The 26116-nt window shown below is 47.3% G+C and overlaps 1 protein-coding gene across 1 annotated transcript in view; it reads right to left on the bottom strand.

The window, feature by feature from the left end:
- Positions 1-26116, bottom strand: part of VWC2L (von Willebrand factor C domain containing 2 like) — a gene marked incomplete at its 5' end in the record, with an annotated part of 57425 nt that overhangs the window by 27154 nt on the left and 4155 nt on the right. The window contains one exon of the mRNA XM_082001643.1: positions 11904-12033. Within this exon, the coding sequence (XP_081857769.1) occupies positions 11904-12033 (130 nt within the window). The remainder of the gene's footprint in view (positions 1-11903; positions 12034-26116) is intronic.

Below are 26116 nucleotides of genomic sequence, written 5' to 3'. Positions count from 1 at the left end.
TTTAATAAAATCGGAGCAGGTTGTCTCAACTCGCTGGGCAAAAAGCCCCTTCGTTTCTGTCCTCCCTGTTTGAAATGTTCCAAATTATAAAATAAGGATCTACATCCAAAATGATGTTATCCCCTCCACCCTCCCAGATTTGGGTCAGCTCATTCTGAAAGCATTAAAACGAGGCATCTGATCATTTCAAGATTTTTTCCCCGACCTTTTTTAACGTGCCAACAGCGAGTTTGCTATAATTGGCCTTTTTCACGGGGACGTTTCAGTGAGTCAGCGCTTTCTGACCAACATAGTCCCATCTTCTTCAAACACGCTCAACCGGCTGCAGTGAAAAAAGGCTGAGCTTCGAAAGGTCGGGGAGAACTTTGTGTGCTCATCTTCACACAGCCCCTTTTCTCTCAGTAGAGCCCTTTAGTTCTTTCCTTTCTGGTACATCAGCTCCTGCTCCATTTATTCTAACAAACGTGAGCTTCCCTACCACCACCAACCTCCTGGCACAAAACATTTTAACCGGGACAAAAATATGGCTGACTTCATGTAAAATGAGTTCTACTAGTTTAGTGGGACTAAATATATCTATTTTTTTTTTTCTTAAAACCACTCACTGAATTCCTTGTGGCAATTATGATTTCAGAAAGTGGTACAAGTGGAAAACATACGTCCTGGAGTTTACCTGGAAAGAATAAAGCTGGGGAGCCTCCAGGCACAAGAAACACAATATTGTGCACGTGGTGTAGAACACGAGTGAGGAGCATGTAGGAGCTCTGGGATACCTCAGGAGAGCTTCGAGTGCCTTTCCACCCTCCTAGGAGACGAAATCTAACTTGCAGTGGCCACCTCCTGTGCAAGAGGAAGGTTAAATGGTACACGCCGACAGATCACACGCCTCCCGAGCGCATCGTGGGCCGGGCAGGTTTCACGGTAACTCTGTCAGACAGGACTGACAGTCTGTGGTGTTTTCCAGCCTGTTTTGGAGGGGGTTTAGCCTGATTTTTTTGAGCTTCTACTATGAGCAAATTCTGATTTTTACCGTTTGAGGTTTCAAAAAGAAACGATAAGGAATACAGGCACGCCTACACAGGGTTGCCGAGAGCAACCACGTTTTGCAGTGAGACCCACCTAGTACATACCTACGCCCCGAAGGATGAAGGACGGGTTCCTTCAGTCCAGCAGAAAAGCAGCATGTCCTCAGGACACAAAGTCAGGAGGACCACGGGGCTGTCACTGTCTTTGCTACCGACCTCCTGTATCGCCTGGGGGGCATCACTGCCCTCCTCCCTGCCCCCTCTGCTCCCCAGTCCCTATTTCAGGTGTGAGCTCTGCACCTCAAGCCTCTACACACGAAGTCTCCTGGTGGCTTAGGGCTTCTGGAGACAAAAATGATAAGGGGTCAGAGTGCAGTGGCAGCTTTTTTTGTGGAGGGACCCGGAGAGCACACCCGTACTGCTAAACAAAACCGTGCGTGAGACTCTGCTCTGGCTCTAACGCCGTGGGGCAAAGACCGGCCACATCCACAGCAGCCCACGCTTCTCCTCGGGCCTCCGCCAGACCCCAGGAGGTGCCGCCTTCCCCCCAAGACAGAATTATTCTGTGTGCATTGCTTTGGACTGCTGGAGCCAGCGGGCGGGCAGCCCCGCAGCCCAGCTGGGTGACGGTCCCTTGGTGCCGCACGTGCCGCAGGGTTGGGGCGAAGACGCGGCGGGGCAGGGGAGCACACAAAGCTTGCTAAAACAGCGCTGGCTGGCTGCTGCGACTTCGGTGTGCCACCCATCACAACGTGCTGACAATCGGGGTCCCATGGGCGCGTGCTCTGCCCAGCCCTCCTTTATTTAGCCGTACCAATATGGCCAGAGGTGCGAGGAACCGAACGACACCAGCCCAGCCAGCCAAAGCGAAGAAAGCAACATCATCTCCTGTCTGACGCGGGGCTTTTTTTTGCTGATGGCCAAGCCTAAGCTCTTCAGCCTTAGGTATGAATTGAGATCAACCCTGCAGAAGGGTTTTCTAAACACAAACACAGAAAGCAAGAAATTACCAGCTATCGGTCAAGCTCTTTGCAGCCTGTGCTGCAGGAACTGAGGCGAGAAAAGCCTCACGCTGCAGGAGCGACGCCCTGGCGCTGAGCTCTTAGAGCTGAAAGCACCCATGGGAAGGCAGAGCATGAAGACAGCCAGCTGAGAGGTGGGCCAAGGGGGTAGAAGGCAATGGATGCTGACGTTTACGGGCAGAAGAGCATCTCTAGACAACAGGAACTGGCGATATCTGTCGGCAGTCTCGGCGCTGTACCAGCCTCGAGCCCGTCCTACGGGAACCTTCTCCAGTCAGCACAGCCCAAGCACGGTCACACAGCAGTATCGCCGCCAGGTATAAATAACGCTCTTTCACCCTCATCCGGACGTGCTCTAACACGTCCCTCTGGCAAACGGTTCCACAAAACTTGCACTTATTTTCATTCTGCCCAGGAGATGCACTCCATCAGCAAATCGGGGATAGAGGATGAAGAAAAACGCACCTCAAAAATACACTGCAGTCTCTCCAGCCAAACTGACTGGTGAGTTGGCAAGCGCAACAGGCCAGGACGACGCGCATACGGCGATACCCAGAATGAGATCGCTGCGCGGATTTCCTTCGCAGAGGCGCGTAGGAGAGACGGAAGGCTGCGGCTGAAATGCAGGACCCTACCAAAGAAGCAGAGAGGATGGAGATGTAGAAAAAGGTGGAGGGAAGGAAAGGAAGCGGGAGGAGAAAACTTCTAAATGCCTTTTTTAATTCTAAGTTTTCTCAGACTTGCTTAGCTCTAATCTTTAATTCATATTTTCATTACAGTCTCTTTGCTCTGTAAGGTCTGCATTTCATGTAAAAGGAGCAGCTCAAACATCAATTATTTGACATAAGTCAACCCCTTGTTAAAGTCCTCTACTCTACATATATGTAGACTCCAATAAAAGAAGCATTAAACATTCATTAAATTAGAAATACATGAAGACAGTGTCTGCCACTCTTCTCACACAGATATGCTTAATAATCCCAACCTTCTACAACAGCAAAAGCAAACCCATCACTAATCCTTTTAGAAAGCCCGACCACGCAAAACACCCCAGTCTCCTGCAATTTGCCGGCGAGTCACCCAGAGGCATTAGCTCCTGCAGGTCAGATCCTCAGCTGGAGCAAATCAGAGTAAAGCCCCGCTGCCGGCGTTACACCGAGTGACATGGACTCAGGATTTGGCTTTAGGCTTCGCTTGCAGCAAAGTGGTTTACAGCAATGTAATCGGGTAATAATGTCACTTTTGGTCTTTTAAGTTACACCAAGAATCTCATCAGGTGGGGAACAGCAACACCTCGCCGGCTTTCACTTCAGTACCGCCAGGCCTGCTTGTGTTCTGCAAAAGGAACCTGGTTTCCCAACCTGAATCTAGGAACCTTTTTGCCCCAAAAAACCCCAAGCCCACCCCTACTCCCCCAATATACTATCACGATGACAGTGGATCTTGAATGACCACTGCCATAGACCCGTGCACACCAATTTCAGCAACATTTTCCCAAGGGGAAGCAATCGCCAGTGCGCAGATGCTTCTTCATAAATATTTCTGAGTTTAAAGAGCGATGCAGACCATGCAACACGTTCCCCACATCTCTGTGAGCTGTGTCGGCTCAATGAGAGCTGTGGAGCAAGTCCCATCCAACAAATGACTTCTCACAATCCTCCCCGACCCTTCTCTTCAGGGTGCCTGTAGACATTCATTTTGAACTCTGCTGGGGTGGAAGCATGGAAACATGGTTAGGACCTGGGGTACAAATTCAGGATAGCGGCTTTCAGCTCCTGCCTAGCCTTCGGCTGTCTGGCAGAGTCTTCTCCTGCCTTGTTTAAGATGTGAATTATCCTTGTCTTGCTTCCTGGGCAGAGGAAGAGACCGCAAATGCTCGGGAAGCATTATCTGACCTGTGAGCGTGCAGATGAACGCGTCGGGTCGAAAGGGGCTGCCGTCCCGCTGGCGCGCTACCGCAGCGCTCTTTGAATCGGGCTTTTCCCGGCAGCGTCCCCGTCACGCTGACGCTACACGGTCCAGCAGCTACTGCTTTGTGTGACAGTTAATCACATTAAGCGCTGTTCACAGAATCACAGAATCACTAGGTTGGAAAGGACCTTTAAGATCATCAAGTCCAACCATTAATCCAGCGCCACCATGTCCCCTAAACCATGTCCTGAAGCGCCACATCCACACGTTTTTTGAACACTTCCAGAGTTCAGTTCATGTCTTTTTTGTTCTCTAAAGGCTCTTCCTCTCTCTCACCTTTTAGTCTCTCCTTCTTCTAAACGTCAGGAGGTGGCAGATTCAACTCAGCCCTCCTTGATGCTAGCCAGCACCAGGATGGCTGATTTCGGAAGGTTTAACCTCCATATACCTTTCCAAAGCTTTTCACTGTTGTTAGATGACTCTTCCAACAGCTGTGCCCACAGGGAGCAGGTCATAGCCTTGAGTCAGCAGGGCATTTAAGCATCTGGATAATCCGACTGCGTGAGGTTTCCAAAAGCAATGGAGGGGCGAGCTCTTGACAGCCACTTACACACCGAACTCTCATCAGCAAGTTCGGCATCTACGTGCCCTTAACCGCTTGGCCCGAAGTGATGGAGGTGAACGAGCTCCACTGAAAATCAATTTCAGTGAAATGACTTCTTTTTCAAGGAACAGTAAAGCAAGTATTGAAGTATTTTGTCAGGTCGGTGACTGCCTGGCCCAAATATACCGCCTTGTTTTCAGTCTTGATCTTCTACCAGCTTTTAAATCAATCCTTTTTTCCCTCTGTCGGTAATCAAATCACTCCTTTAATTGAGCTAATAGGGCACCACAGTTTACATTCCTGCTGGTAAACACGAAGAATATTAGCTGACAAACAATCAAAAAACACATCCTTTGTAGTCTCAGGAATTTTCTTTTGCATTCAACCTTCCAGGACCATTGATTTTCATAGCTGGCCACGAAAGCTCGGCGCACTGGGCTCTGTCATCGCAATGTTAAGGTGGCTTCTACAGGTTCTGCCAAAATGGAGGACGACTTCTGATTTGGGGTGGCATCTCCGCATCAGTACAGCAGCGCTAAGGAGTCGGCTGTGAAACAACCACCAGCCCCCACGCGCTGGGCAAGCGCCGCCCGAAGGGGAGCAGGTCCTTCCTGTGACCCCTCAGCTTTACCATCTGAATGGGGTGGTGGGGTCAACTGAGTACCCAAAAAGCTGGCTGCCATTCTGCATCCACCAAGAACGAGGGGTGATGTGGCTACGCTACCGGCTTCGGTCTCCGCGACCTATGAAGAAGATCGTGGAGTCCAGCAGAGTCCAGCGTGCAGGACACATCTTCTTCTTGGCTGGTCACATTCCACTTGCATCTGCACAATCAATCAGCATATTGCACAGACTTTCACTGAAGGGGTTTTAACTGCAATCTTAAAATCTGGCCATTTCAGGAATTCCTGAAATAAATTAGAAGAGGAATTTTATTTAGTTGTGTTTCTAAAGGAATTCCCCCATGGCTCCAAACCACTGTTTTCCATAAAGTAAATGAATATGAAGTCTTCTCTTGTCCTCTTGCCACATTTTCTGTGTCATCTTTATCCTGCAACAGTTGTATATAACCAAATGGCAGACAAAACATCCTCTCCCCAAAACCTTCCTTTTTTTCCTCAAACTTTTAGTAATTTTTTTCCACACTTCATTGATTTTTTTTGTCAGTGATCATGTCAGGAGCAGATGCTTTCCAAAACAATGACCTGGAGATTCACTGATCCACATCTTGCAGATAAATAACAAGCTATATTTATGCAATAAAGCACGGGTAACTTAATATCCAGGCACTGGATTATTCAATATTAAAATCTTGGCACTTCTCAAGCTAGCTGATAATTTGGAACAATAGAGACCACATGGAGAAGTATTTTTTGTCAATATTGGTCAACAACTTGCACTGTTAATCCATTACCTTCACCTAAAATACAACAAATAATTTATGTTTATATGGAGCCTTTTGTCCCCCAAAACTCCAAAGGGTTTTGCAAAATAAACACATCGTATTGCCCCCCTTAAGTCGACACCTGGACATTGATTTGGTTGTCTCGCTGACTCAGAAGAAAAAGCCCTTTCTGTGGCATCTAGATTTTCCTGGGAGGTCTACCCACCCGAGTGGTAATCAGTATTAACCCCACTTAATTTACGAAAGTAAATGAAGTTCCCGAACCAACTTTCACCTGGCGCGTGGCTGGGCAGGACGGGAACAGCCGGAGGACTGGCTCCCCCCGTCGTCCACAGCCGAGCTTTCCCAAAGGGGACACCCCTTCGGCCCTCGGGGACTTCAGAAAATCTCCCGCTTTAGAAAAAAAGACATTTCCACATACCGCTTGCCAGGAAAAGGCAGCCTCCGGGGTCAGCCCCCGGGGTGTTGTTCTACGCAGCGGCTTGCAAAATTCACTCAGGGACACTGTAACACAGATTTGTTTGCTAAAGGAGAGGCTGCCCTCGGCTTCGACGGGCTGGGAAAATCCTTGGGGGGTTTCTGGGCAAAACATGCTGTGTTACAGAAGGAACAGGCTGGGGTGCCAAATACTTATTTCAAATTAACTCAAACTGAGAATGAATGAGCAGCAAGTTTATATTCTCAGTGAATAAAGAGAGAAGCTTGGGTAAAGTGTGGCTTTATATGCATGGAAATAAATTATTATTTACTCACTTCTGTGCTCATGCCCTCAACGATGAAGACATTTGTATGGAATTATTAATATTTATAGCATATTACAATAAATACTCATAAGAACTTTGCCTGAATAGACGCTATTTTACCAAGGTAAAACCCGTTGAAGGTCAAAAGGATCCCTTACTTGTGTGTGGAGGGCAGGATCAGACTCCTTACTTTGAAATCTGTATCAACTGTGATAATTTAAAACTTTAATTAAAGACTCAGTGACAGATTATCTACAAAACGTCTTCCCGCTGCCCAGTATTTCATTACGAATGTCTCCAGAAGCCCACGCTAACGTGAGTAAGCACACTTGCCAGCAAGTGTCTCACTGTGGACACGTCAGCTTTTATCTGTCTTGCTGAGTAACAAATTCTTTTGTTGAGGATTGGTGGCAACAAAAATTAAATTAAAAGCAAAACCAGACCCCAAAACAGGAATTTATAATGCTTATTCTGTTCATCCCTCAAGAAAATGAAAGTGCCAAGGCAAAGTCTATTTTAGCAGTTGCGTTAATGTATGTCTAAATGGGTGAAGGCGCCTTTGAAATGCTCTGGAAAGTATTTCACACTTTAGAGAGGAGGAGGAGAAGTCAACAATTCTATTGTGGCATTTATTGGAATTTTTAAATTAATCTCCCTGACACAGCTGTGCCGTAAAATCCCCCCCGATGATGAATTTTTGCTAATGTCGAGATTATTTTTGGATACAATTCTGAAGGAGCACTTTGTAAAACCAGGAGAACATGGGTCGCCGGGATCCCCGCGCCGCCCCTTCCTTGCCTCCGCTCACCTCCAGCCCTTCCCCGAGCAGCTGGTAACTTGAAATCGCGTCTGGTTTTTCTTCCGTGGAGCAGCCAGCGGGGGCCGGATGCACAAGCAGCCTGAAGCAGCGGGCAGAGACCAGCGCGTCGCTAACCCAGCGCGGTGTCGGAGGAAGGACCTCCGAGGCCGAGGCTCCCTGCTGGAGCACCTCTGCTCACCCCCCCAGCAAGGGCACGGAGGGAGCGGGTGGTTTTTGGCTCTGAACAAACAGCTCCGGGGAAGGAGAAACGCAATGAATTCCCGCCTTTGCGCACAGCAGTAGGTGGGAGTTGTTCCAAATTGGAAGAGGAACCCATTTAATCCGGATCACAGATTAAACCAGACTAAGAGATGTGAGTGATAACACACTGGGGATCCCCCCCACTCCTGCATCTTGTATCCTTGCCAGACCATGTCCGAAGGGTTGAAGGAAACGTGAGGAGCGACATCACAGCGATGCAGAAGGAAGGGCTTTAAACACCACATGTCCCACCAGCAACGAGGCTCAACCCGCAGCAGCGGATGGATTTACGGGGAGGGACAAGGAGAGGTTTGGAAACGAAGAGTTCAGGGTCAGGTGAGAAGACCCAGGGGAGGTATGAGTAACACCACAGAGACGTGCCTACGGCCCTGGACACAGGAGCATGGGGAATTTTTGCTCGGAAAGGCTTGGGCGTAAGCAGAGGGGATGGATGTTCTCACTGAACTGCAGGAGAACCCGAGGGCAGGAGGGATAGCACAGACGGCGGCAGCCGTGAGCTTGATTTTAACAGCGACAGGCAAGTTTGAGATCCCACAGAGGAGAGAGTTGACAACAGCTGACACACATCGGTCTGGAGAAGTCACAATGACTAGGAGTAACAACTCGGGGCCGTAATTCTGCGGTCTGTCACTACCAGGAAACGTGAAATCCAGTGACCTTTCATCTCCACGCCAGAAACGCTGCGCAGCACCTGGAGCCATCACCCTGAAAATCCTCTCCGACAAATTGGGTGATGGGACAAAAGGAGAAAACGTCCCCAACGTCCCCTCTTCCCCCCCCCCCCCCCCAATTTTAACCTCCCAAGTGAAGTCCACCTGCTCCCCGTGCAATGCGGTGTCCCTTGCCCAGCAGAGCCAGCTTTGCACGAGCCACACTGCATTTAGCGAAGCACAAGATAACGATTCTACTTCTTTTGACCATAAGGAATAGATCTCCAAAGCCACTTGTTCAGACTGCTCTTAAATGACGGTAGAGGGAGGGAAATTGATATTGGCTCTTTATGAATCTTCAGGTCAGGTATGTTCGAATCAACAGATTTTTGCATTAACCTCACTGCTTCACAGTACTTTTGCCCTTGGCGAGACATAATCAAGAAAGGCATGAAAATCTATCTGAACGTATCGAGAGGAAATTATTCTCCCGTTAATGGCAGCAACAGCTAAACAAGCAGGCAAGCCACGTTGCCAGCAGCGTGCAGCAAATGATGCGGGGCTGTGTTTTAACCCAAAACAAGGACTTTCCTTACCAAAATTTTAAGGAGCAGCTTTTAAAACAAGGATTTGCACGGCACGTTGTTCTGGGGATTAACTTTTTTCCCTCCCAACAGCAGTGTCCCTTGAGCTCTTCTGTTTGCCAGTCTAAAATGATGACCACAGGGACTGAGACTAAGCTAAAATCTCTTCATCACACCGAAACATGGCACCGTAACTGTCTTCGCCACTTTGGGAGAAAGCAAAAGCTACTGGATGGAAGGGAAAAAACAAATTTTAAAAAAAGGGGGTTTTCAGTCATTTAAGTGGGTCTGTCAGCTTTTGTTCTCTTCGCGCATTTGTAAAACTGAGCTTTAATTGACTGACTGCAGTGGAGAGCCAAAAGATAAAATCTCGGTCTCAAGATGAACAGACAGCTTAAAGCATCGCGATCCTCGTTCATCAGGATGTGTCAGAGGGACTCAGAGGGGAGGAGACGCAGCAAAGTCTGTTACTCTTTCACGTGAAGCTCCCAAAATGTAAGAAGGAGGCGAAGGCCGTGCGCCACACTCGGAGCCACGTCCAAGAGCGGTAACAAAATCTGCTCACCAGGTTCCCTGTGACAACAGAGACTATCTTGGCGCCTACTTACTTCTATCACTCGTGAATTATTGGATTTCCTTTGTGAAGGATAAAGCCAGAACTACAAGCGTGGGCCAACCATTAGGCAGTCAGCTCCAGCTGCAGCGGGAGGAGCAGAAAGCCCTGCCAGCTGGGGGGTCTCACAGCCCGTCAGCTCCCCTCCACAGCACCCCCCATGCAGACGTGCTCCTCGATCCCAAGGACGAGCCACGCCACCGCGCCGCCTCTCCCCTCCCACCACTGGCTGGGAAGCTTCCCCTCCCGTCCACCGCTGGCTCAGAGCTGTGCTGCGAGCCCCGGCCCCTCTGGCCCCAGCGACCGGGATCCCCCAGGCGTGTAGGCTAGACGATGGTTAAGAAATACTTCCCTGCCTAAAACAGGTTTCAAAGAACTTTTCTATCATCCAACAGATGAGTGAAGAGAGGAGCTGAGAAACTTGGCAAAACCATGGAGGAAGCATCCTGGCTTCTAGTTGAGGGTCCCAGTCACTACACTGTGCCCTGGAGCCCCTTCAGCAGGTGGCTGATTTTTCCTTCTGTCCTCTTGTCCTCGCTCCTGTCAGTAGGAGCTGCTTCCTTCCCTTTCCTCCTGGTTATCTGGGCATGCTGACTGTTTTTGGAAGAAAGATGCTGCCCACTCCCCATCACCAGGGATGTTGGGGACCGCAACGCAGAAAACCACCAACCCCCAAAGTGGGGGAGTCCGGTTATTGGGGGAAATGGTCACAGTGGTGAAGGGTTAGTAGGGAAAACCAGCAGCTCCTGGACCTGTGTGAAGCCACCTTTAAGTCTGCGCTCCTGGGAAGCCTGAGCAATGCTCACAGTTTGGATTCATGTGACACAAACCAGATGGGAAGGAATCGGCAAATGCTGCCACCATAACCGAGGGGGATTCGGCGTGGTTCCCTATACCCCTATACCATGTTCCCATCACCTATGTGATGGGAACACAGAGGCCAAACACACGAGCGGCATTTGTTTGGGTGTAAACGAGTCTGAGCTATGGTAACAGGCATGGCCACGGCCACTGTCACCCCTCCCAGTCATCAACCCAAGACATCCACCTTGCTGAGTGCGATGGCAAAGCTCATACCCAAGTGCCGCAGGCTATATGCAAAGGTGGTGGATAGAGCTGGTTAACATACCTTTTCTCTGAAGATCATCAACAAGAACAACGAAATTTCCTATGACCATTTTCTGCTTTTCAATAGAAACATAAAACTCTAAATGAAAACCTTTTAAAATTTTTTTTTTTTTCATAAAAATCCTGGTTTAATGTAAGCCTCAGGATTTCAAGTAGTATTTTTGGTATAATTTTCCAGACCAGTCTTAATTTTGCCAATTCCTTTAGTAAAAATATTTTGTGTTTCCAAGCGTTTGCTTTTTCTCTGTCTTAAAGAGCAGAACATGTGTTGAAAATGTTATTTCTTTGTAAACATTTCCATTTAGATCCAAAAGCAACCATTACTCTTATCCAGCAGCGGTGATGTATGTAAGAGGAAATATATGTGGGTAGTGAACTCCAAACACGAGCAGATGAGTTTAAGCAGCCATTTCTTCTATGTTATGAAAGCCATGAAGATGTTTATGTGAAGCTAGCTCACCTCTTGAACTGTCTTCGTATCTACACTAGGAGGAAGGTGCTTTTCCAGAGACATAAGTGTGTACAGGCTGCAGTACAAGACCAGGGAGACCTTTTGGAAAAATATTTATTTTCCAAAGAGGAACTTTCAGTCATCCCAAAGCCTTTCCTGAAAGTATTGCTGAATTCGACTCTAATTCATGAAATCGTTTCAGCAGGACAGTGAGGGCCAACACTACACCCACAGCCTCCAGCACACAACCTACGACATTACAGGCTTGGTAGGTGTCTTACTGGCCCAGTGGGAGCTTTGCCATTGATTTCGGTGAGTTTTTCCCCGGTCTTAAGTAATGACCACTGGCTTCTCAATTTAGGGACAAAGACTCTCCCCTTTCTTGATTCAACGTTAGACTAATTATGAGAAAAAAGCAAAGATATCCAACAACCATCATCAATATCAGGGCTCAATCCTCTAAAAGCTTACTCAAGTCAGCAATCCCATCAGCTTCAATGAGAAGGGCAGCCTTAATTCTCACAGTTGCCACCTCGTAACTGAAGCCCACTCACAAGGAGAAGTAACAGCCCCAACGCCAGCCTGTGCCACTGGAAGCAAACATCCTGGCGATGCATTGGTAACGACATTTTAATAACATTTTTCCTTTTTATCTCTTTGTTAAAGCCAATACAGTACTTTCTTACCATTTTTGCAGACAGGACAACACTGTTCTGGTTCATAGACAGGGTTGACACACTCAGGAACTGCGCAGTCTGCTACAACACAGTGAACTTCATTGCTGGGCTCGCAGCGACACCATTCGCATGGCGAGGGCTAGGAACAAATCTAAAATTAGCCCATTTCCTCCCGCAGCTCACAATTTTGCAACATTTCTAACTTGCCGTAAGATAAACACATCAGCGTTTAATACCTCTTGACTGCATTCATTCACCACGGGTAATACAAATTAACCTATAGGACAAAACAGCAACATCTGAAATAGGCAACTAGAACATTAGGAAAAAACAGCGAGCATGACGCTTGTTTTCGCAGAGAGGGTGCAGGGTTTTTTACCTTTTGTCAGACTTCAGCTCCTTTCATCAAAAAGGCTGAACTAGGCACTAGGTTGTACTTCTGCTCTCCTCATCTGTTGTTACCTTACACATGTGGCCGGCAGCAGCAAAGCAGGGTTTTTGGAAGACCACGAGTGGTTGTTCCTCCCAGGAAGGGAGGACAGGGTGATTTTCCAGGTCACACTCATAGCTCATGTAGACCACCACTGCCAGCAAACCCCAAGCTGTCGGAAAGGTGGCCTGTCCATCTGCCAGCATCTCGATGTGCTTTCGTTCCCGCTTTTCAGAGCAGAGGAGAATAGCGTTCTTCTAGGAGTGGGAAAAACATTTTATTCCGTGTTTGTGCAGCATCTGCTTCAGGGGTTTTAAGCGCTCTCGTAACATAACCATTAAATCCGGTCCTGACCCCACTCCTGCCTGTTTCAACAAGGTTTGTGAGCAACTGCCTCACACAGAACATGTAAATAATTAAGAGCTTGAGTAAGTCAGGGAGTTCTGGACTAAAGCACTCAGCTCAATGGTTTCGTTTCAGCCCCATCAATTCCAGCAGGAATCTCTATCTACCTCTAAATAGAGGAGAGTTGTCACTGTGTCACCCTTTGAAAAGCTGTGGAAATCTGATGAAAAATAGAAAGATCAGTATTTTGAGGTTCCCAGCGTCCTTATGTGTGTGCAAGTGTGATGAAAGGATGACAACAGAGCTAAGAAAGGAGAATAACAAGAGAATTTGAAAGGAAAATAACTTCCTTTCAGTACCTGTAGGTTCAATACCTAACTCCCAGTTCCTCAGCAATGGTAGGTGCATCACTAACACTTGAACGAGTAAATGTAGGTATTGGGAAAAAAATCTGCTTTCTGTTGCACTGGTGGGAATCCGCAGCAACGGAGTTTCTCCACATTAAAAAACCAAAATGTGAGATGCAAAGGAAAGGAGGATTCATCCCCATGTGTCTCAGACCCCAGTGACGCACCACTCATTTCTACAAGACAGATACAACCTCAGAGCATTGGTTCTGGCAGGTAAAAAGCTCTTCAGTTCACCTCTAAGAAGCTCCATATGCCTTGTGTCAAACAATTTATTCCCAGGAAATTAATTTCTACCTTAAAATGCACTAATTAAAGTTTCCCTTGCTTTGTCTCAGCGTCTGCAGTCTATAATTCCCATCACCTCTCATTTGCTCACGGCTTTGGCAATTTAGATAAAATCAGCACTCCTTGAGTAAGGGAAGAAGTCTGTGGAGGTGGAATTCCTCTCTCTCATTACCCTTCCTCATTCAATCCGGCGTTGATTTCTGTCTGAAGCACCAGGAATCTAAATTCATTTGACTGACATTTCTTATTCAAGGCTATTTAGTAAGAAGAAACAATACAGAAGAAAATAGACAGCACTATTTGCTGCGGGATCAATAAGAAAATTGCCGCTTTGTTTTTACTCATTTTAATCACTAATTATATGGCGCAGTAGAGCTAGATCTTGTGATTTGTGGAGGCTGTCACTGACATATCCTTCAGGACTTGTCCCCATCTTCACTACTCCAGTGGCTGCAATGCTAAGAAATACGGGACGCAGTTCCAGGACTGCAGCCCAATCTACTGCTCAGAGATGATCAGCACAAGTGGAAGATGCCCCTGAACAACTCTGCAGCTGAGGAAATGAGACATGACATACACATCATCTGCTTTTGCGTTGTTGGTGTAACCTGAAAATGATGCTGTAATAAACCATGACGTTGCCCGACACGGAAAGCAGCTTTCCAGGAGGGAAGAACCGCACACAATTAAAGGAGGAAAGCACACCTTGGCGGTACAGGGAACGAGCAGCCAGCAAATGAAAAGGCTGCTTTGGCACGAATGACAAGACTTTTCTCAGCCACCTCCTCTTCCACATCTTATCAAGGTCAAGCTACTTGGTCTTGCCTCTAGGATCTTCCTCCACCTGACCATTTTGTTCACTTGCCAGCATCCCTTACCGCAGTTCTTACCCAGCCCCTCACCTCCATGGGTGACTCCAGCCTTCCTGCCCACTTATTTTACGAATGTCTTGGCAGTTTCTCCCATGGGATGTGCTTCGGGATCTGAAGTGCCAATCCCTGCTCTTTCAGGAAGGACTCTCCCAAGTGCACTGGTTGAGCATCTTTTTACTGCTGTCTGTGGGCTCTGCATCCCAGCTATTAATTTCCCTGTAGCTACCCTTCTTACGGAACAATTACGGGACATTGGCCACAAAAGCTCTCCATTTATTTACATAGGCAGTAGGTAGACCAAGCAGCAAAATGACAAACTGGGAACCAGTGAAGAACAGAAGACCAGTGAAAGACGTCCTGAAGTTTTGTTTCCCGATTGCTGATTTAAAGATTTATCCCCCATGGGAGAGAGGTGGTTTACACTTTTGTAGCCATCAAAATTCAAACACCAGCTAACATCAGTGCCTGAAAAGAAACTCTGATCCCTACCGAAAAACAAGGTTGAAAAAATACAGGGGGTTTCTGAAGTATGAAGGAGAGAGGACACAAATCAGAGGCTATGCCATTCCCACATGGACAGTGCAAACACTTTATTGGTGTCCCTTAAACTGATATTCTGGAAAAAATGTTAAGATGAAAGGATCATAAAAGGCTTTGGGCCAGAAGATGATTTATTTACCCCACCTGTCTAAGGCAGAATAATCTCGTAGAAGACTCTCTAGGGAAGGATTTCAAGAGATGTTGGTGCAGAAACATTCTTCTCACCACTGTCCAAAAGGAAAGGACGTTCATGGTGCCCAGCCGTAACACAGACACATACCCACCCGAGAACTGCATGGTTCCTCACTGTTCAAGGTATGTTCTAAGAAATGGACCTATCATTAAAACCAGAGGAACAAACTGAGTCCTTTTGTAGAAGGTATCAGTACAGCATTTTGACTTGGGAAAACTGCTGCAAGCCCCTGAAATTCTTTTTACCCAATTTTCACTTACAACAGGGGTGAGAGCACTAACCCCCAGAACTAGTGAGGAAATACGTTCTTTGACAGTGCTGTCAGTGCAGGGGCAAAGTCAAGCCAAGCTGGTGGGAAGCAGATGTGGCCAACATCTACACCGTTCAACGGCTTCTGAGAGCAGATAAAGCGGGACACAGAGCACAAAGGACCTTCCTCAGTCTCAGCACTGACCCTGATTCACCCCTCCTTTGTCCAGTCGCTTCAAAGAGACCAAAGAAGCACAAGGATGTGGACCCTGAACACTGCTGTTTATAACCACACCTATGATCATGGTCCAACTTCTATTCCTTTTCTGGACTATTGATCTCAAGGAGGACTGTGACCCCAGGTTTGGCTGGGAGGGCAGGTTCATTCCCTGCTTCTGCCAGGGGATGGCCCCATCCTGCACAGCAGGGCAGCCGGAGGAAGGGGACAGCACTCATCCGGTTGCGTGGCTGGAAAACCTTCGTCTCGGGTGCTGTCAAATGGGAAACATCTGCCATCAGCAGAATTTGTTAACAAAGAAAGAAGGAAGGAAAATTAGAACAGAGAATAAAGAATTCGCATGGCTAATAAAGATTTTATGTGCATGAGTACATAATGATAAACTTGATCGATGATATAAACAAATAAACAAACGAAAAAGGCAGCAAAGGAAGCAGAATGAGAAACAAGGTACACCCCGAGCAGAGGAAATGAGGAAGCCAAACCAGATGAGGATCGTGTATCTTCACTCTCGCTCCCCACGCACATGCCAGCTCCCCACCATTTTCACCCTCTCTTTGGAAGCAAACGCCAGCACATGTAGGAATTATGCTGCTAACGTCACCCAGCTACTCCTCACAGAGATAACCGGGCTCCCTCTTACAGGGTTGGGCAACACATGGGTCCTTCTTCAGGTTTCATACGGCCTCAGAGGCTTCGCACCTCTGACAGGTCTACACTTGAGGGCTCCAGCAGGCCCTCAAGTCATCCAGAAGGACTGGTGGACAGACAGAGAGATCGCACGATCAAACAATTTGTCAGGAAAATAGCCTAAAATACAAATTCTTCCCAAACTGAAGGGAGAGGTGGAGAAAATGGAAAATGGAACTCAAAACTCGGTCTCTAAATCTACTCTTTTATGCTTTTCTACAGCTGAAGAGATCTGAATAATTATTTTAGACCAAGGCAGCTGGTACAATCAGACAAATAACCAACACACAAAACTACAAGTTTTTAGGCAAGCAGCTTCTGCATGACCTAAGCTTTACCGCATCTGAGCAGCCACGGAATCATTTAATCATAGAAATTCTCTTGTCCCGAACACTTACTGAACCTCACCTGTATTTCACCCTTGGCTCATGCCTTGTCCACAACCACAGCACCCTAAGCCACATCTCTGTCGCCCCAAACATGCGAAAGGCTTTTCTGTAACATGTAGGTTGCCCTGCAAAAGTTACTACAGAGTGGTAAGTACTCTCCTTGAGCGAAGGGAGGAAGCGCAGCAATATGTGACACGTTACACTGCAGCCCTCCCCTTCCCTGCCTCCAGTAAGGGCTTCTCTGTCTACACGTCTGCTTGTCACTCACTCTTAGCTGCCTCTACACAAACATCTCCAGAGAGGTGGAAAGGCAGTGATTTAGCCAAGACAACCGAAAAACTCTGAAGATGACATCTGATTGATACTTTTTCTTTACCTGTTTCTTCTGTCAGTCAGAAGCAATAGTCCTCAGAGTTTTTCCCCTACTGTCACATTCACCAAGCTAACCGCGGTTTCCAAGCACACTCCTTTCAGTCCTATATGTGGGCTGTCACCCGGCTCAGATTCGGTCTCATACCACGTTTTAAGGCTGTGATTAATCCAGCTGGCTTCACTCAGACTTGGGGTTTGTGGCTCATACCCCTCCGGGAGCTGTGAAAACGGTGCCCATTTTTCAAGCAGCCTTCAGAGAGCAAAGCATTATTTGGCACCTAAGCACTTCAAGAGCCGATGGGTTGTATATCATTAAAACAGACTACACACAGACCTTTTACTTCTTGAGACTTCCCACTCTATGAATTTAGGTTCTGACACCTGATTTCCCCCAGGCATGTTTAGCGCAGCCGCTTCCTGAGACTTTGGACCTCTCCTCTCCTCTTCAAGAAAAGACTTTGAATTGTGTGGTACTTACTTTGTACCTCAGTTTTCAACCTCATGGAAGAAGGTTTACATCTTTGCTGGAGCCAGCGTACAGGTTGCTCAAAGCTACTGCAAATTCTTGCAATTGCCCTCTAGTCATCTGGTCTGAGATGCAGTTATCAGGATTTATTGGGCTGCCCTCTCCCCTCTCCTTCCTACACTCTCCAGCGAAGCTTGAAGCGGGTATTTGTACAAGAATGTCCCATAACCCCACACTCGAAGACTTCATCTCATTCACTAGGTCCCATGAAGTGGTCATGTAAGGACCATGTCCTTGTGCTTGCTGACTGCTGCACAACAGCCCTTCATCAATTATACACAGCCACTAGCAAACAACTACACAGCAATACAAGCTTTACAACTCCTGTATCGCAAATACTTGAAATTTCGTTTGAGGAAGGAAACAAAAGCTTCATGCAAGTGTTTACAACCACCTAATCGTGTTACAATAGACACACATGGATCATCACGCAGGGCCTGCTCAAGTTAGTAGAAGACAATCTAAGTATTTCCGCTGAATTGAACAGACCCACTGTTGGGGCCTGTGATGCTTTTCACAGTCAAATAGGTATATTTACTAAATAGGCAGAATCTTGGAGAAATCTGTTTGATTGACTAGAATTCGAAGTGGTGCATAACCAAGAAACAAAGCCAGTGGACCTTCTTTCTGAGCCCCACGGACACCCAAGGATCCATCACACCAGAGCAAATGCAGAGCAGATGCCAGGACTCTTGATACCACTGCAAACCTTCACCAGGCATGTTAGCTCCCACCTCCTTTAAACACCAAAAATGCTGTGTAAGTCTATACCTTTTCTAGATTATATTGCAAAGGGAAAAAATGCTTTTCGTGGTAGTTTTACCGAATACGGAGTTGCAATGCTTTCTCTCCCTTTGAGAACATGTCAGAAAAAGAAGTGCAAACCCCTCCAAAAGAAGGAGACGCCATCATCTCCATTTCTGTTGATGTCAAAGCCATTTTGAATGCAACAGATCTAACCCGGTACATCTGCACACGTTTGTCAGTACCTTGCTTTAGATTCGGATCCACTAGCTATATCCACATGCACCTCCTGCCTACGCGTCCCCAGGAAGGACTGGATGTGTCCCATTCCCTGCGAGTGCTGGACTCCAAGGGAAGGAACACTGAAAACCACCACTGCTGCCAATCTCTCCATCTCCTAGTTTTCAAGAGGGTGTGCGCCAGCGCTCGTAGCGATAATCGCACTCAGCCTCCCGCCTCAGACAGGCTCGACTGATGGCATCCTGCTCTGTGCAGATAAAACAGCAGGAAAAGCGGAGTAATGTAAAGTGAAGTCTTGTCAAATTGGGCACTTACATCTTAAAAGTAGCTGTAACTTTTAATGACACTAAGGACAATCGCAATTCTGATGGAAATTATTTTTGTAGCTACAGTTTCAGGTGGTGAATTTAGTGGCAGGAAGCAAGAAAGGGAAGAAAGTTAAAAAGGACCTGATGAGTAAAAACGGTTTCCGCGTTATGGCTGAGGTGGCAAGTCATAAACCGGGGGAGATGAATAAAAAAGAAACCGGGATAGCATTCATCGAAGATACTCCTGGAGTCAAAATTAGAATCATTTTCATTGTTATTGAAATTGCCTGTGATCTCAGGCAGATTAGCAGGAGATTGCAGGAAAGTTCAGAGAAAGCTTTCAACTGGGAAATTTTGCAGGTGCCAAGCTGCAGTGAACGGGCCAGCTAGCTACTCCCACCCGAGGGCGAGACCGAAATCAGCCCGTTCCTCTTCTGGGCTGCGCGCTTTGCCGTTACTATTAGCAGCGCACAAACAACCGTCTAAATTGTGTTAACAGTTTGGTAAATGGCTCTTTTTTGTGTGTGCACGTGTGTGCGCCAACACAAGAACTTGCATGGGGCAAAAATTTCACGCATTTTTGTCACTTAAAAAAAGAAAAATCACCCATCCAGCTATTGGAGACACGGTATCAATTATGCTACAGAAACCATAACGACTTGGATTTTCCATAGGTGGAAAGCTGCTCAAACAAACAATCTGGTGAGCGATTATAGACGAGTACAATCACTGAAAGCGCCGTCAGGTTGCAAATGATTTTGCAACAGGAAAAAAACTACTAAGTCATTAGATAATTTATTTGCAGTGAAAAACTGGAGCTGTATCCTACTTATATGGAGCACTAGCAATACAAATGAACGGTGCCATCCAAAAATTGAAAAATGCTTGCACCATACTGCAGATGGGCTAAAACAAGGAGCTGGCTTCCGAGCAGCAGCAGAAGTGGGTGCTGAGATCCTGTATTTCTAAGGGAGCCCTCAACATGCACACAAGCACTGCTAATGTAAGCCTGAAATGAAATGACAAATTTCTCAGCTGACAGGACAATCTGAAAACATCTTCTACAAATGGTGACTCCATCCTACACTCAAAGCAGCCCCACCACAAGGAGGCTGAAGATGACTTGCCTACTTTCTTAGCCTACAGATGTTGCAGCTCTCCAACCAAAGCTCCATTTTAGTCGCTCCTGACTGCTGCTTGTCCATTCGCAGCTACAAGAGTCTCTCCAGCAGGCTGGTGACCAGGCTTGGATTCTGGAGGTGGAAAGGCGTGAAGATGCTGTAATCCCTCCAGGTCACGTATACCTCTCCTCCCCTCAGCCCCAGACCATGCCAGTCCATACCTGGAAACAACATTATCCTTGCCATCCTTTTGTAGAAATTCCTGGGGAGCTACTACACATCAGTAAGCCAGATGAGGGAGAGAAGCACAGAAGACAGAAGATATGCCTCACGTCACTACGGGTATCCTGTGCCCACATCTGATGTTCAGGATTGTGCTGGCATTAGGAACTTTGTACTCATATATTTGCCATGTGCCACACAACTTGCCGGGTTTAAACGGCTCCTGGAATCACGTCTGAGTCTGGAGAGTGGCTCCTCCATTAGCTGATGAGAGACAACCTTGAGCCAAGCCCTGGCCCTTTTTCCACAGGAACTGCGGATCTGCAGTCTCGTGGTTGCTCTTCTCTCCCGAGAGCAGCAGTGGAGCTTTCTGCAACAACATGACTTTGCACTTATTTCGTAAGAACGCTCTCTTTGTTTTGATATATGTATCACCTTACTCCTTTATTGCATCTCATCTACCCTGGGGCTGAGGGGACTGGCGTTCTCTATTATTTTGGCGATAATTTTTATGACTCTATTACAAGAGTTTTTTAGTTCAGACATGCCCAGTGCACAGGGAACAGGCCTCCTTTTGAAAGGTTACAGATAAGACAGATGGGACTGAGGCTCCAACGTGCGTCGCGCAGCCACGTTCGGACACAAGACAAAATGTTTGTGTGTGCTTCACATTTGTTAAGCTCCTTTTAGTATCAAAAGGGAAAGGGAGCCCAGCTGGCAGCCTCCTGCTCTCCATTCCCTCCCTGTCGGCTCTTGCGATGAAGGACCCTTGGCTAGGAGAAGGCCTCCTGGGGCAGGGAGAAAGGAACCAAGGACCTGGTCAGAAAGGTGGTCCTTCTTACGTATGTTTTCCCTATACCTGAATCTGCTGTGTCCTTCTTTATTCACACCGCAAGATGTGAGAAGGTGGTGAGATCAGCTCTATGTACTGATAAAATACTGAAGTTGTGTTAAGAAGGTAGGTGTAACATAACCAGCCATCACTGGGGAGGAGATCTGGATCTTGGTCCCATTCCTCCTCCCGCAGTTTTCTGTCTGGATCGTCAGATGCACTTTCCACAGCCACAGTACAGGCCAGGAAGACTTCCACCAGCGATGGATGTGGCCCTGGGACTCTTTTACTCACAAGATACCCAGAGGACGGCTGTTTGGCCAAACCGAATGCAATCTTTGGAGTCCGTCCGCTTGGTCTGAAGAGCCAAGCTCTGTGTCCCCACGCAGCCCAGGCAGCTGGACAGCACCACCCTGGCGGGTGACTCCCGGCTGCGTGGCGGCAGTCAAGGGAAGGTGTGAGCTCCTCTTGCCATAGGCCCCATAGGGCAGAGTTCAGTGCTGTATCACCCTCAGCCTCAGCGTTCTGCACAGTTTTGCACCTCTTGCGCCCTATGAGAAGCCTGTCCCACCCCCTGGTCCTGCAGTGGGAGCTCCTGTGTCCCAGCGGCACACCAATATGCTCCCTCCTTCCCCCCGAAGGAGCAGCTCCATCCTGAATGCTCTGCTCTTGCTGACCTCTGCCGAGCTCGGGATTCCCTCCAGCTTCGGAGCTGAAGACAAGAGCTCGTTATTGGTCTCCATTAACAAGCTCTGTTGCCGTATTGCCTTTTCTCCTCCCAGGGAAAGATAGGTTGACTGAACCCAAGTCTATGTCCAAGGAGCAGTTAAGAGCTGACTTGCTTTTCCCTTTACACTGCTGAGGGTAAAGGAGCTCACGGGTGCTGAGCGCCCACGACTACACCTATGCAAACATCCCCTTCTCCTTCCCTGTCTCCAGGCCCTGCTCCAAAGCCCCGTCCTGCCAAGCAGTGAGCTGCGGTTGCACCAGCGGGTTAACCTCACGTGTCTGCCTGGGTTTGCTGTGGTTTTGGTTTCCTTTGCTCCTGGGCTTTGACACCGGTCCTGTTTTCATTGCATGTTGAGAGGTGGGATTGGGGCAAACACATCATATCAAATACTGACTTGTTCCTGGTTGCCTTTTCTCTCTCATTCTCCATTATCTGTCCTTTTTTGATAGCCTAGCCTAACTTTTTGCTTTCTGGCAGCTGGCAAGGTGGATGGGACCTCCCTTCATGGGACCTCCCTCAGGCAAATCCTCACCTCAGCTCAGCATCACGCAAACTCCACAGAGGAGTATCAAACTGGTACCAAACTTTACAGCAGTGTAACATCCCGATGGGCCACTTGTGATCCATGGAGCTGCAGCAGTTGGAGAACCTGCCCCACGGAATAAAGCAACACTTTACTAGCTGGCACCATGGAGAAGGCGTTTTCCAAAATCTCCCACTGCCCCTTGTATCCAGCTGCCATTGCTTAAACCCTCAGGAGAGAAGCCAGCAGGGTCCAGGAGGTTTCTGTCCCTCAGGGGATGTCATCACATTTATGATATGAGCACAAGCCGGGAAGGATGTGAATGGAAACGGGTTTGAACAGGTTATCCGTGATGAGAGGGAACGCTGGGGTCTGCTAACACAGCGAGCACACTGGGTTAACCCTCAGTCAGAAAGGTTTTCCTGCCCGGGATGACCATGGTTAACAGACTGAGAGATTCCCTGCTTTGAGGACCTGCTTCAAACCCTAATGCTCCTCCGAACATACCGATGTTACTGTAATTCCTGAAGAATTACCTCTGAACTGTACCACAGAACAAAGAGTAAGGAAGCCTAACGCTGCGTGTATTTTTATTTTGCAGCTAGACTGAGTGTTGCCATTACATGACTTACCTAATTATAGTCTTAAAAACAATAACTAGGATAATTAGCTAATTGAGCATTATTTTTAATGAACGCAATTCTGCGTAAAGCACGTTCCAGTAGCAACAAACACACACCTGCACTTCCCCTCTCTCTGGTAGGAAACGGTTATCTTAAAAGCCTTCTTGCCAATGATCTGCCAACATTTCTATGGATGACATCCTTCTTCACGAGCTGACGACCTGAGGACCTCACGCTCACAAGCCCTGCAGAAACATCTTGGCTGACAGAGATGGACATACCCTGGGCGAGCCAAGGGACGAGCACGTCTCTCCTTGGCCCCGCTGAGCATTGTCTGGCACGACAATAAAGCCTCAGACTTGATTTTACCGCACTTGGAAGGAGCTGGTAACAGTTGCATGTACTACACATCCCATTTTCTTAACAGCATCGCTCCAGCAGCAAAGGAGGGGAGAGGGAGTGCCAGAGCCTCTTCTCCAGCTGTGCAGAGGTATCTCCTCTCTTTCAGTAGCTCCCTGGAGAGCCCCCAAATCTGGAAGCAAGCAGAGCTGATGGGCTATTTACTGGAGAGAACAGCCGAAAGCCCAGCCACAGCTTTGGTGGTACAACTGTCGGGCACACATTCACCCCTGTGTCACATTTACTGGAAAAATACCAGCCCCTTGGACTTGTACGTACAGGCCAAATTCTGCACTGCATTCCCACACCGGTGCGCTGGGATTAAAAGACGGAAGCTTGTGCTTAATTCCTGGTGATTTTGAATCACGCTGATGCTTGAGGTTTGGGTCTCATCTATTTCAAAGGGGAGCTTGGAGAGAGTATGTGTGTAGCACAGCCAGCACCACTGAGCTCTGAGCTTTTGGGGCTTCCATGCACTATTGTGATCTGGGGAAAACAACAGCATGGATTTTTTGCAGCCAAATTCTGAATACAGCCCATCTTCTTTCACCTCCTGTAACAGTATACTTGTGCATAATGTAATATATACGTTATCGAATCAGTAGCTAAGTACATAACATAATTTAAAAAACAGGTATCACTGTAGATCAATATATGACATGCCTATCTGTTTTAGTATGTTTTCTTGGTACAAATTATGACAGAAATACAGTAAGTCAGTAATTTCAGATTCCTTTGCATAGACATTGTCACTGCAATTTTGCCAGGAGGGAGATAATAAATCATACTTTTCCATCTGACTGATGTTCTGTTTCCCCTGTCTGATTTCAATGGCTGTATGCTATCTTCAGAGCTGGCATTGTTCGTGGCTCCTTTTATTAAGCACAGGCACATTACTGAAACTTCTTTGGTATTATGATTTTCTAGCCGTACGTGAAATTGCAGAACACACAAGAAGAAGGAAAAAAAAAAAAACCAGCCCAATTTGTTTGAGTCACAGTAGGAAAAAACCCTGCTGCACACATCACGGAGAGAAAAATGCCAATATTAAAACCAGGGCCTCATGCTGGCTTGGGTTAGTAATCAGTTTCTTGGAATTCAGGAGCGAAGATCTATAAACTACTAGTGATTTGCTGACTGGTTTAGTATACTGCCAAAAGGTTTTAAAAATGCTAGTTCTTGCAACAACTAGCTTGTCATGATTTGAGCACTTTCCAAGATTCACCAGAAAACTGAACACTCATAGAGGAGAAAACTCAGCGAAGAACCTTCCTCTTCTCCCCACTTGGTTTTTCTAGTGGCCTAAGGAAGCTCCTCAGGTTTCAGGTGTGGCACCTCCGCTCCCTCGCGCCGCTGTAAAGCACAGCACCCCCGAACCCGCAGCTGGGGAGTTCCGTACGCCCGGGCAGGGCTGAGGGACGCTCAGAGCAGCCCACTGCACCACCCCGGGCTCCGGGTGGTTGCACACTTCTCCCCTTCTCCTTCCTTTTCAACCCAGGGCTGCAACAACCTCTTGTTTGTCACGTAAGAGCATCATCCCATCAGTAACGCTCTGGGAACGTCCCAAGTGTTTCATTCATATTTGATAAGGTTGCACTCCCAGGCTGGGTAACTAGTGGTCAGAGCAAGGCTGCAGTTTGCCCCACTTAACTTCTATTTCTGGCATGGTTCTGGGGCTGGGGAATCACTTTTTGGTTTTGTTGCCTCCTTTTCTCCAGTGGCAGAATGGACACGTTGCATCTCAGGGACTGAGAGAAGCCGGGATGGCAGCTGAATACGCTCTTCCATGTGCTAACGCCTTTTGATGAGAGGTCTTATTTTGTTAAGTTATATTGAGATAATTGCATTCATAAAACATTTTAAAGAGCATTAACAAAGGAGAAGGAGGTGCCACTATCCTGAAGTAAAGGCTTCCATAACGAGCTGAGAATTAGTATATGATAATGCTATGCTTATGTAGTCCCTCATTTATTCTGGATTCTGATTATACCCTGAAGATCCCTGTTAGAGTTGTGATCCCTACTGTGCAAAGTGCTGCTCGACAAGACATAAAGTCAGCGAGGTACAGAAGCCCTGGCTGAAGGATTACAGACAATCTGTGGACAAAACAAAGCAATGAACTTCAGATACAGTGGCAGGAAACATGGGAAAGAAAAATAAAGTAGAACCCCAGCAGTGAAATCCTGGCTCTTTTCAAGTCAGTGAAGATTTTGCCCTAGAATGAAGCTAAAATTTCTCTTTTCCTGTTTGTTTGTTTGTTTGTTTGTTTGTTTGACAGCGCAGAGGCCTGCTCAGGGGCAAGGGTTGTTTCCAAGCTCAAGTTCACAACTGCAGGTTGCAGCTGCTCTTCTGACATGAGTACTACCAGGAAGGCCAAGCTGTGATGCCAAAACCTCTCACGTTCCCACCCAAAGGATAACTCACCCAAAGTCCTGCCAGGCAAATGGAGATATTTCAATGTCTGTGGCTAGAAAATTTCTGCTGTTGACTTTGAGAAGGATGGCACCGTGCTACTGAAAACCGTATCACCGGGACTCACTCTCCTGCAGCGACAGGGAGCAGTTCCTCCCTGTAGGGTCTAAAATGAAGAGAATGTCTCAGAGTATCGGCTTGACAGTCTCTTGTGAAATGACCAGTCATTTCCCAGCAACGGTATTTTGCTATATATTCATATAGGTCCGTAGAAGGTTCTTCTGGATATGCCTGTATTGGGTGGTGAGAGATCTAGGAAGTTCAGGAGCGATTATGGACTTCTCAAACCGACAACCTAACCCTCTTCCAACAGCTCCAAACTGTGGCCACAAATATACCTTAACCACGCCATAAATTGCATTTGTCAAATGTGGGTAGGCGTGTGTTTTTCTGTCAGTAAGTTATGCAGGAGAGTAACAACTAATCAGCACTTAGGAAAACTGTTGTCTCACTGACATTTGTGCGATTC

Source organism: Phaethon aethereus (genome assembly GCF_964289735.1).
Source record: "Phaethon aethereus genome assembly, chromosome: 6".
Classification (NCBI taxonomy): domain Eukaryota; kingdom Metazoa; phylum Chordata; class Aves; order Phaethontiformes; family Phaethontidae; genus Phaethon; species Phaethon aethereus.
This window is presented reverse-complemented; position numbering and strand designations above follow the sequence as displayed.